Here is a 13,428-nt window from a genome sequence, read left to right as displayed (position 1 = left end):
ACACCCGACCATGGTCCTTCACGATCTTGTCAATGTTGGTGTCCTCCTCTACAATCACTTGACTTTCTCTCCTCAGGTTGATGAAAATATGAATGTGGAACTGATGAACCCATTCCAGAATATGTGGACCTGACCTTGCTACATTAAGTTTCCTGGAGGTATACCTATCCCTGAATACAGTATCTATCTCAAGTGTCCAATGACATCTAACATGCTTCCCCACACTATATTTGCGGCTTCCACTGCTTCCTCACTCATTATCACCACAATGCCCATACCACTCGTCTCTACATTTTCTGGCAAAGTGATCTCTCCTCCCACATTGTCTGTACTCCCTATTAACTGCAAAACATAACCTCGACTTTGAACAGAGCAACTCACTCCCTCACCTAGAGTCCCCCCTCCTGAATCACATTCTTTCCTATATTGCCTACTCTCCCAGTACTTTTACTGGTTGCTACTACCACTTGCAACTGTGTTCCCTTCTTGTGCTCTACAGTTTCTAATTCTTTCATACAACAACAAGATTCGTCTACTATTGTGGCGATTTCAGATTTTACAGGATGATTTTGAACCACCCCCAATCACTTGTGTATTTTTCCATCGGAACACAATGAACTAGTCCCTTATTAGTTCATCCATCACCTTGCCATTCTGACATTTAATTGTCAACTCTCGCCATCTAACCACCGAGTCATCTATGGTCTCATTATATCTCTTTGGGTGGATGTAGAATTTGTGATGCACCATTGCCATTTTGACTGACTCTGCAAATCTGTTTAGCCTTCTCTTTGCTTTCATGACCTTGGTGCTTGATATGTTGTCCTTCCTTGTAAAGGTGCATATTAACAAATCTAAGTTTTTCTCTCAGGGCGAAAGTTCTCTCTTTCCAAGACTATTAGCTAGTTATCAAATATTTTCACTCATTCCTTATAGACGATTGATGGTAGACTGGACTGATACCAGGCCAGCCAAGGGACAACTGGATGTGAGTACCCCCTGCATTCTATAAATCACAGAAGTTCTAAGCATGAACATTAACATAAATGCCCTCACATCATAATTTACAACACAATCCCCTTTACTTGTACAAATACACTTTTGTGCATAAGGTTTTTTATGAGACAAATTATGACCATGGTTCTTAAGCTCCAGCCCACCTTGTTTTATCCATCTACCATTAAATACAAGTATGTGGCTTAAAGGTATATGTTCTCTTTCAAAAGAATATGGATGAAATAATGCTATAGCATGGGCAGCACAAAGTTATCACATTATCAGGGAAAAAATCAATAAGGGATTTCATCATGCTAAAGATGTGGGTGGGTCCTGAGCGCTATCTGTTAGGGATAAAGGATGTGAGGGAAAGGTCTCTTATAACTCGATTCCGTCTGGGGATCATTAGAAGTAATTTGTGTTTCCCGCTAGGACAGTATGGGGAAAAATGTATTAGACCTTGTCCCTGTGATGGGGTGTCCCAACAGACCTTGCCCCATTTTACATTGTTTTGTGTTTTTTATGCACCATTTAGAACTAAATTTTTATTACCTCTCCTAAGGCCCAAGGGTTTTGTGCAATATCGTCCTGCTTTTATGTGGTTGCAAATGGCCTCAGATGTATTGGTGTGGAAGGGCCTGGGATCATTCCTGAAGGGAGCTATTACTTGGCGTAAAAATGTAGAGTTTTTAGAATGAATTCTTCTGTCTTATTGTTTTTTATGAATGAGGTTTTTATATGTTTATATTCTTGATGGGTGTTTTTTACTATATATGGTTTTATTGTTATTTTAACAATGTATTGGTGATTATTTGCTGTAATGGATGAATTTTTTCATACCGAATTAAAAAAAAAGTTTTTGTTTCGATATACTGATGATGTATCACATTATCAGGCAACAACATGAATATTTAAAGAATATCTGGATGTTAGTGAACAGAATATCAAAAGTCCCTTAAACATTCCTTACATATTTTACCACCCACCAAGCATTTCTGCAGTAATGCTGCTTTGCACCATCAACGAGTGACCATTCTCTCCTTGATTTGTTTAAGCTATTGACTTTAATATTGCTTCTACCCTATCTGAGTCACAAAATAAATACTACATATACAATCGTTCTTTGCTGATTTCACCTTTTATTTAGTATACTTGGTGTTATGCCTTGGCTTTCCTGTGGCGTTTTACTCAGCATTTATTTGTCCATTGGGTTAGTTGCTACACAGATAAAGATATAACTCCATCTGCAAGGATGGTTTTTATTTTTAAGTGTCTTTCATGTTATATATTGGATCCACCCTAATGGGGTGTGCTACAGTTTTAGAGCTACTGTGATGCAAAGTGGGTATTCCACTGTATTATAACTGGTTTTGAATTCCTGTAGGCTGCGGATATTCATTTTTAATAAACCAAGTTATTGGTTCCCTACCTTGGGCCACCACTTTCTTGCCCTGTGTGTTTTTTGGCCCCTCTAGATGCAATTCCCTTCTATTTAATTTATCACATTTTCTCTCCTGTACGGTGATTGTTTTTCCGTTCTGTACTTTCATTTCTTAGCAGTTTTGTTTGAAAGTGACAAAGATGAATAATGTGCATGGGCTATGTATTGTTTTAAATTTTTCTCTCCATGGAGAAAGTAAATGTGATTCCTCCACTCACTCTTTTTTCAAGTTTGGAACAAGCACTTTGCTTTGAACAATACACATTACTGGCCTTTTTTGGGGATATGATCCCATGCAGCCATTGATTGTTTGAAGTGCACTTAAGGTTTTAAATCAGCCCAGAGGTGAGGTTACTTGCCCTATCTTAGGATATTCACCTGGTGTTATGAGTGCTACAGATAAATATTCTCCAGGAACAAGAAGAACTGACAAAACAAGTCTGCTGAACCATTTGGAACCTTTGCAGATATGCATTGTCTACCTTCTGTCAAAATCCTCTTGATTAATGCCTATTTTCCTGTAAATGTATGTGTTGTATCTCTTCTTGAGGATAGATCCTCTGAGCCCATTTATTTTCTCCCCATTCCTCTAACTTCCACAGAGCCCCTCTTCTTCTGAATTCTGTCTCAAATTCTTGCCCCCCACTTTTTTTCCCAAAGCCATGATCCCTCCTCGTCTCTTTTATTTGATTTTTTTTATTTTACTATACCAATTGTAATATAATAACTCCATGCATTTTATCCTCTTCACTCACTCCTCCTTTTTCTACGTTTCCCCTTTGCTCTGTCAGCTCCAATCTTTTCACCAGGGGTGACCTGTAGTATTTCCCCTTTAAGTAACTTTATCACTTCTCCCATCTCCTCAGTTGTTTCCCCATATCTCGTCAAATCCCTTCAACCCCTTCCTTCCTTTTGCTGCATACATTTTGCCCTTGTCATCTGGTGAATGCCAATGGAACTGTAGCCTTTGTTTTTCTTGAGTACGTTCTCTCTTTGTTTATGCGGGTAGAAAGCTACAGAGGTATGTGACTCAACAAACGTTTCCAGATGGATTTCTCTTGTAGTCACTGTTATGGACATGCAAGCGAAACTCTGCCGACGAGTTATACAGCTCAGTTGACTATACGAGTTGATACTACTTCTGCATTGCTAAAAGAAGTGCTGTGAAAATAATTTGTCAGGTGGCTATTTGCATACTTTGGTAAAGCATTATTGCTTGGATATGGAGAAATATCACTTTCTGAGAGGGCTGATATGCAGTTGTTTTTTTGGGTGTGCTGGTCTCAACCCACATCAAGGAAGGATAGTATGGGAATGGTAATGTCTCTCCATTACAACAACTTTTTTACCCTGGTTAACTTCTCGGTGGGTCGTCTATCTCCTGTAGATTTGTTAGAGTCCTCCCATGGCAGTTCCGTTTTTTTCACTTCCATCTATCCCATCCATTCCACTATATCAGCATAGAAATCTGATTGAGATTGATGTCACTCACAAAGATGTGGTTTACATAGTAAAGAGTGACATAATAATAATAATAATAATAAAAGACCTAGCCGCATCAATGTCATACAGCACTGTTATGCCGTGCCATTACAACATTTCCAGATCCAATATGCGCCATGATGGGCTGTCCAGCTAAGGAATCTGGGGGAGCAGGACAATCCACCAGATAGAAAGTTACTAAAGTTAAGTACATTATTCTTTAGGCATGGTGTTCTGAGCAATCACTGGACATCAGCTGGGGGGCACTGTGGGCTGATTAGGACAGGTGTGCTATAGCAGAAACAGCAGGTAGATGAGAACAACATCAGGGCTAACGCTGTATTGTACCGCTCCTTGCAGTCTATTAATGTTCTGGGAGGTCTGTGAAGAGGATACCACATCCTACACAGCTATTTCTTACCTCAGGTTATTCCTTGTTAATAATATTGTCAATATTCACAGCTAAGATTGGACTACTTTCACTATGCAACACTGCATGTTGTGGATAAGGAACACAGATTCTGCATTTGACGAAAAAGAGCTTTGCAATCATACAAGAGAAAGTACAATCTACCTTCTCTGAAAGGAAAGATACAGGTCCTCAGATTATGCTTTAAGTGATGAGGAAACAACCAATCTTCAATTTACATAACACTTTCTCCAATGTGGCGATACCTTAATCCACAATCAGCACGAGGTATGGTGGAATGCCATCTTCATATTGGTACATTGTAGAGGTTCATGCTTTTGACAAACTCTCCAAGAATTTACATGTAACAGCTGAAGAGAAGGAGAAACTGAATTTTCTGAGACTCTATACATGGTGGAAACCGGTCTGAAAGCAGATTAAACTTAATGGAGAGAGGATAGTCAAAGTTCCCCTTTCCTGGACTGCTACTTTTCATGTCTCTTATTCACCTTTTGTGGTCAGAGGTTCAGTACATAAAGGGATGAAAATGTTGCCTTGAGTAGGTACACATGCTGTGTGGGCTCTAGGGTCGATAAACAGTGACAAGTAGCTGCTATACTTTAATTCAAGGTCTCTCCAAAACAGGCTTCTTTGCAACATAAGCCATTTGCCTGGTGCACCTCTGTTGGACAATGAAATGGGTTTTGCTTTTCAATTTTACCCCTCACTACAAACATCACAATGTGGTCTCATCTGAGTTGGCTGTCCTTAGTGAAGTACTTCACTATGCTTCTAGGTATGTTCAGAATTCAATAGATCTATGATCAAATGCTGGTATTTTCCTTGGTACATTTGTACTGGTTTAGGACTGTGATGAGGAAGAGGCACAGTGTAGCAACGCCTCACTTGCAAACAGTTAATCGTCTTCACCCTGAGTCTAACTGTTCCTTCCACCCTTGCTACCACACTTGGTGATATTATTGAAAATTGGATCATTAATTTTAAGGTTGTGGGATAAAACACAAGAAGTCTCTTAGAAGAAGGCCCCTCTTTAGGCTCCTCCTCCAGCAGGATGAATAATACTCTGCGAAAAGGTGCCCATCTCTTGTGGTGACTCAACTGTATTAGAAGGGAACTGTGATGAGGAAAAGTAGTATACAGTATAATCAAGGTTGCTGATGGGCAATTCTCACATGTGGTTGGTGTAAGGATGGATGTTTTAAGGAAGGACTTATTCCTTGAAGAAACCTATTGTACTTGGTGGTCTTATGTAGAAATGCATTGTTTTTATTTATTTATTTATTTACATTTTTATTTGTATTTATTATAAACAGCAACAATGAATAAGCATTGCTCCGATCCAATCATAGTGCACCCTTTCAGCATCCCACACCAGTTCCAGCATATATTGCCACCCCTACTCGTCCACCCACCCCACCTAATAATCTTACAATCAGTGCTATATCTACCAATTCCCAAATGTCCAAGTTCATGCCTCCAAGTTCCACTGACCCCACATCTTTTCAAAGTTCTTCTCACAGCCCCTGCCCCTATACCCCTCTCTTTTCCAGTATTTTGCAGTGATGCATTCCTTCCTCCCATTGCCAGAAGTATGGAGCCATCTCCCTCCCCCACTTCTGGATGATGTCTATTTTTGCCATGAGAAGGCCCACATTTATCAGTGTTTTTTTTTTTTAGATCTGAAAATTTACGGATGGCCATACACTAAGGAGAGCCAGGCCTTGCATCGGCTCTATAGTAGCTCCCACTGCCCCTTTTAGCAATTCGACTAGGAATGCATTGTTGAATGCATACTCTCAGAGTAGTTGATCACATGATCCTTAGTTACTATTATAAATGCTACTAGTTTCTCTTTCTTGCCCTCATGTTAGCAGAGACAACAATTTATCAAAGAAAGATACTACCCTGTGAGCAACATCTGGCTTCGGATAAGTGTGAGGCACCACAGGGTTTAAGTCCTGCTGTGATTTACAATTGGATACTAATCAAGGGAGCAGACATAGGAACACACTTTCATTCCATTGGACAAATGGTGTTCAAAGTTTGACTGTTTTAGCTTGAGTGCTCTCATTATTCAGGGTGTCAATACTGCACATGGGAACCCCCCTTTTCTTGGAGAGTGGGGAATAACTTCTTTCCAATGCGAGCTAATACTTTCAAATATTGGATTAAATAAAATAGCTAATCTTGTTCCGATCTGTTTAGTCCTACCTGGTTTACAATACTCCAAATAACAACAAAATGTTCCATAAGGAACACTTTTTTTTGTTTACTTTCATCATATGTGACATTAGCTATTACCAGTTCTTAAGTATAGTTCATAGGTCATCTGTTCATGGAGGCCAGCTAGCACATGGTTAGCTACTATAGAAGATCAAAGTTATAATGTTGAGTGAAAGTTAATGTTTTTTTTGGTCAATTAGTAAAAGCAAAATTAATTGCTTATTTGTCCCCTTCAAATGGAATGTTCATTTCCCCCGGTTATTCCCTCCTAATATGATGGTTCCACCTGGAGGCAGTTTAGAATGTTGGTGTTGTGGTGTTGTTGCTGCATGAGGAGAGGTGGTGACTGGATTAAATGAGACTCTCTCACCTGTATATGGTGTCTTCTTCTATATAATTTAACAATCAAGCTAGCTAGTAACATACCTTCATTTGGATTTTTTCCCATTCTTCTTCAGACAGTTCTGGGACAAACGTATCTCCTAACTGCTGCAGCACATTTCGGCTTACGGCAATGCATTGATCAATTTCTGAAAATAATTCATCGATGTTGGTATCATATGACTTCAGTATCCTACTGCTTATTTCCTTGAACTGCAAGTGAAACAAACATCACTCAGACAAGCATAAAGAAAACATTTTAATACCTGCTTATGTAGGCATAAACGTAATGCAGGAAACCTGTTATGTTTATTTTTATGATTCGTTGTGTAACCTAGAGTTGGTGCTACACGTATTTTAACATTCAAGTTGCCATAGCACAGTGGACTTTTACCCTAACGTCTTTGAGACCCATGGTGTAGCATTAAAATGGACTTGGATGGTATTTACACATTTTAGAACAATAGCAGCAATAACAAAAGTGAGTGCAAATTAGGGTCAGATGCTCCACTCAACAAATTGTCCACTCCTTTCAAAAAAGTGGAATCTATGTGAGCAAAATCTCAATAGTAAATACTTAATTGAAATGAAGATTACTCTCATAGTAAAGAATATCTTCAAAGAGACAACATGCAATGTGATTCTACACAACTGCAGGTCCACATCTAGCAATTCTACTGAAATATCACATCTCATAAAATGGCACAATTTAACTTCTTCCTGCTGACTGAGACATAACTCAACAAAGCTTCACAGCTGATATTGGCCTCTAATCCCTGCAGGATTCTCATACATACTCCTAGATAGCATAGATTAAACAGATAGAGTAGTGGCTGTTATCAACAAATAACAATTTACTTGTATGAAGCTGAATAATGCAGAATCACCAATACTACAAAGCATCTAGAGTGAAATCAAATATGAGAAAAACAAATCCATTAAGATACAAATTATGTACCACATATTATGTACCACCCCCCACCTCCCAACAAAGAGTTTGTGGAACAGCTTATCAATTTCATGACAGACACAATGAGAATAATGCTTTCTTCCAAGCTGCACTGGAGAGACTAAAATAACAAAATAATCACACAATCGTCATCCATTCAGACTAGCAACAATCAGTTAGATCACTGCTGACCACCCACCAATATAAAAAGGCCCACCCTGGACCTGATCATAGCACCAGTAGGCCTGATCAGGTCTAAATCCCCTCTACCAGTAGACTGACTCTCCCATGATCTTATATTTGAAAGAGGACAACTAAGAAGACCTAAACATTGGGTTACAGAGCTAACCAACCATGACACTGTAGAAAGTGCTATATGCCACTCCTTTCTAAAAACAAAATCCCTTTGATGAAGACATTGATGATGTCACAATATCAAGGCACCATATTGAATACCCTGGACAAATCCACACAACTGAAATTAAAAAAAGAGAAAGTAAAAAAGTAGGGCCAAATTTTTCGCTAAGGTACTCAGTGACAAATGAAAAATCCCAAGATCATTGAAACAAATATGGCGGCTGACCAATTCTCACAAATCTAAACCTCCAAAGTTTTGTAATAAGTGCTACTGATGTTCAATGAAAATTACTCTAAGCTACTCATATTATTAGTAATCTTATTAGCAAAATGTCTGCCCCAATGCCACATGTTTTTTCACACAGATATTAGCTTTAGATATATTTTGGAAATTCAACCATTTTTCTCCCAGCATCACCATATAAGTTCTGAAAATACATACAGTTTGGTCTCCAATACATAGTTCTCAATTTCTGTATACATAGAGATATTTAACCAAGCAAAAGCTTTTAATTTATTAGGCTGGGTTGCACACAGGAGAGCTACTTTAAGGTAGCCGGAGAGCCACCAATAACTAACAAGCTACCTGTTGGAGAAGGCTGACCTGAAGTATCTGAGAACAAAAAGGAAGCTATACAAGATTCTTATCTTTGAGACTAAATCATCTTCAGTTCGAAAAAAAATCTTCAAGTCCAGAAATCTATGTGAGGTAGCAAAAAATGAAAAACACGCCACTATCTCTAAAACACTCTGGATCACAGCTTTCAAGAAGATATACTAATAATGTGCACTCTTCTATTAAAAAGGTAAGAAAATTGAACTTTCCCTGGACTCCTTACTAAAAGAGAAAGAAAGATTCAGAATTACTAAAATAAATGGTAAATTCATGGACAAGCTTCAAAGAGGTTCCTCTTGTGGAAATCATTCATACAATCATGAAAAACAGACATTATTCACCTTTCATAGAGCCAATTCCATCATTCATCTTAAAGGATCTCTCACATACCATTGCTACCTTCTGGAAGAATCTGATACATAACTTATTGTTAACTAGGAAGTCCCTGACTGCCTCAAAATCAGACACTTAATCCCATTATTGAAGAAAATCAGGGCAGATACGGAGAAATGTATCAACTACGACCCACTCTCAAACTTACCTTTCCTTGACAAAGTGCTGGAAAGCTTTGTGGTATTACAACTCGACCAACATATCAAAGTGAACAATCTTCTGAGTGACAAGTCATGATTCAGGACTAGATGCAGCATGGAATCTGTTATTTGAAGTATAACAGAGGATGCCCAGAGATTATGGGCTCAAGTGACTCAGTTCTTCTTATCCTTCTAGCTCTCAGGAGCATTCAATACAGTCAACCATTACACACTCTTAAAAAACTTGAGACACAGAATGGTACTAGGTCACCATCTCGTTCCACTTCTATGCAAATGATAAATGTCCTCTCCCATTGACATTTCTTAATTTGCAACAACACTTAACGTTTTCAGTTATAGATAGCAAACCAGCATCTCAAATGTAGTCACCTAAAACAGAGTTCATGTTCATAGCACCCCCAAACTGTTGCACACCTCTCCAGTAATGACACAAATTTTGCTCCTCCTGATCACACCACTGAAATTGCAACCATTTAAAAAAATCACTTGGATTAGGCAAAAGCATGAAACTCAAGGCCCACATTAACTATCTTGAAGGGAGTTCAGCAACAATTGAAACTTATACGAAGCATTAAGCATCTCATAACAGAGTGAGATCTCAAACTGATAAAAAAAGTTCTAGTGCTGTCAGGACTGGATTAAGGCAACTTTATTCTCTAGAGTATTCCCAAAATTCACTTAGTGGCTCTCAATCAACTCTTTGTGAAACCGCAAGACCTGTCCTAGGAGCAAGAAAGTATGTCCAAATCAACTCTCTCTTGACTTCAGAAAACTGGCTACCTATTGAAGCCAGGCACCAATTCAGGGTTGCCTGTATTACAAGCAAAGCCATTCAGGCACAACCATCTAAAAAATTCAACCCAAAAAAATGACTATCTTACGCATGCAATGTGCATTGAGAAGAACTAATGGCTTGCTTCTGGAAATTCCAGTGTTCAAGAAAGTCAAAAACAAAAAAAACCAAGCCTTCTCAGAAAATGTGCCTAAGATTTGGGGTGCCATCCAACAAGCGATCAGACCTCTTCCTGACTTTCAATCATCCCCCCCCCCCAAACAAAAACAAGAAATCAGAATCTTGATGTTCAACCCACGTTTATTCATGATGAAGGTGTACACCATTCAATAATGTAGGGCAAAACTTTCAACCTTATCTCAATCACCTTACAATTTTATAATTGTGAAATATGTTCACCTTTTATTTTTACAACACCCTGACACCTCATTAGTTTGTGCTTGGTAGAAGTCCTAAAATAAATAAATAAAGGTTTGTTAGGGAAGTGCATCAGAATGAGAGAGTAATGGGGTTTCTCCTGGCAAGGTACCAGAGAGTGTTTTTGAAAGAATTGAAAAAGGGAGTGATCCTCCCACCCAGACTAAAGAGATCTGTAATGTTAGCCATCCTCTGAATCATCGTGAGTTCACAATCTCAAAACGGTGTGCGTGTATGTGACTGCGAAGGGTGCTTTTGTAGTAAAGGTAAATAATTTATATCAAATCACCCATATAGTATAAGCCAGGATAGATATTTTGATTAAAAAGGGTACTCAAACCATGTTTTCTACTTAGTAGCAACGTGAATTAGATTTTCTTCAGGAAGAGCTACCTTTTCAATCTTGTAACGTCATCATCATGCCTGCATAAGGCTCATATTAAATAACTCAAAAGCCTCTTGTGTCTAACACATGCAATCATATGCCATGCTGCAACTCATCCACCACAAGGAGGTTTGATTGTCGACCAGGCCTAAGGGATTAGTTTTGGGTGCACTCCCAACACGGGTTCAGGTCAACGAGGTCCTTAAAATTAAATTATTCTAGAACTGAAAATGTAGGCCTCACAGACGCCACATAATTAAAACAGCACAAGTGAGTCGACTACTATAGGATGGCAGGGATAAGAATGATCCCTAAGTATTGCTAACAAGGTTGCCAAAACGTTCTGCTACAGCACATTTTGAAAATCAAAGGGCCACTAATTAATACATTGGGGGCACGTTAAACATTGCTACTTTGTACTTTGATCTGACATATGAAGGGCAAAAAGAGTTAGCACGCCTGATGGAAATTTTGTCCTATTGGATACTTCTCACTGCAGATTCTTCACTAAGTGAATATCCCCAGTTGCAAGACTGGATCCAGAAACTCAAAAAGTAGGGCTCTTGCTCACCAGTACGTTGTTCCCCTCTTGAAGTGATGGAGTCACGTATAAGCACCATCCCTGTGCGCAGATGTCACTCTTACCATGTTTTCAGATGTTGATAGGGAGCTTAACTTCTCCTTTCTTCATTTTCTGAAGAGAATATCTTCTGCATAATTTTCCAGTTTGCATGTGAGCACTTGACCTGCCTTAAGACTACAGAGACCTTGTAAGCTTGGAAGGACTTTTGCAAACAGATATCTGTGACAGATCCTCACAAAGTGTACTTCTGGTGTTTGAGTTTGGCACATGATTCCAAGGCTTACGACAACTGTTCCCAGATGAACCCGAAGGCATCTGAGAACCCAAAGCCAAGCCAAGCTGCAAGGTTCCACGAAGGTCATACTCCCTGTCGAAGTCAAGCGGGCACACCTGCTCCCAAAGTTGTTCCCACGTTAGACATTCTTTAAGGTTGAAGTCTTCAGGTAAGCTAAAAAAGAAACACAAAAAGTCAAAGCAAGACTCTGCCCCTTCCTGCAACTTTCGATCTCCCAAGAAGGTGCAAGGGGGTAATTCTGCCTACAGGTCTCGCTCCTGTTCCAACAAGGAGTCAATTCCCACCCCTGTCCCAATGCACCCCCACATATTTTGTCTGGGTTATTAGAAGTCCTGATCTCCGCCTGCCCACTATGGAGGTTAAAACAAATGTGCTTACTGAAGTCCTAAACTTAGTCAGGCACTGACCAAACATCTTCTGCCTTTCAATGAGGCCCTCACTGATATGCTCATAGGCTCGGTGTAAAGCCATGTCCTAGCACTTCAATCAATCGATAGGTAGCACATTGCTGTAAACCAACTCCAGGCAATCCAGACTTTTTCACCCAGTATCCAAATCCTGAGAGTTTGGCTGTGCAGGCGTCTCCCAAAAGAGTCAACCTGAAAGCCTTTCCAACAACTTCCCCCTACAGACTACAAATGTAAGGAAACATTTGGCAAAACAATGTTCTCATCATCCAGCCTTGCCTTGAGGTCTGTCAGTGCAAGCTGCCTCCTTGGATGCCACTCCCAAACACTCTCGGACATGGCTGGTGAGATCTTACTGGCACTCCAAGAAGACTTATTAGCTTCTAAAGCCCAAACCATCCAAGATGGCAGGGATGCAGCTAGATTTGTCATCCATTTGAGTTGAGATGCCACTGATTGTCTAGGAAGGGTTATTGGACAAGTATGGAGCTCAGTGCACAGGCTTCTCCTGGTATGTCAAGGTGTCCCTAATGGACATGCCTTTTCAACGGCTCCTGCCTTTTTAGCGAGAAGGCGGACTCAGCCCTGGATCATTTTAAAGAGAGTTGGGCTACAGCACATTCCCTAGGTCTTTCAGCACCGGTCCGGCCATCCTCTCTAATAGTTTCACTCATTCCTGGGATTGTCAGGGGCTTTGTGTATCAGCAGCGCTGGGCCCTACTGCCTGCAGAACAGACATCAATACTCTTTTGAGGTCAGAGCAGTGGGCCCAACAGAGAACGATCAGGCCATCGGGGGCAGCGTGTATCTGACTCCCCACACTTCTGGCAACAACTTCAAATGCTCTTCAGTGCACCCTTTACAGCACACAGAGCTCAGGCAGGGGGCAGGATAAGTCACTTCCTTCTGGGGTGACAGAGCATTACAGCCAAAAGGCTGGTTCTTGAAATTACCCAACACCATTCCATTCCTTTCTGACCCGCTGCACCTCCCACCTACAACATGAAAGCTTTAAGAGGACAATCTGTCTATTTTGCCCAAAGGCATATTGTCCCTTTTGGACAAAGGAGCCACAGCGAGGGTATCAGCCTTTGAAGTGCAGACTAAGGGGGTCATTAC

The 13,428-nt window shown here is 40.0% G+C and overlaps 1 protein-coding gene across 1 annotated transcript in view; it reads right to left on the bottom strand.

Annotated features, from left to right (window-relative positions):
* Positions 1-13,428, bottom strand: part of RNF32 (ring finger protein 32) — a 286,397-nt gene that overhangs the window by 17,587 nt on the left and 255,382 nt on the right. Inside the window, exon 8 of the mRNA XM_069209246.1 lies at positions 6,999-7,166. Coding sequence (XP_069065347.1) covers positions 6,999-7,166 — 168 coding nt within the window. The remainder of the gene's footprint in view (positions 1-6,998; positions 7,167-13,428) is intronic.

The sequence above is a fragment of the Pleurodeles waltl genome, chromosome 10 (assembly GCF_031143425.1).
Source record: "Pleurodeles waltl isolate 20211129_DDA chromosome 10, aPleWal1.hap1.20221129, whole genome shotgun sequence".
Taxonomy (NCBI): domain Eukaryota; kingdom Metazoa; phylum Chordata; class Amphibia; order Caudata; family Salamandridae; genus Pleurodeles; species Pleurodeles waltl.
Note: the sequence above shows the minus strand (reverse complement) of the source record. Positions and strands in the feature narration are given on the sequence as shown.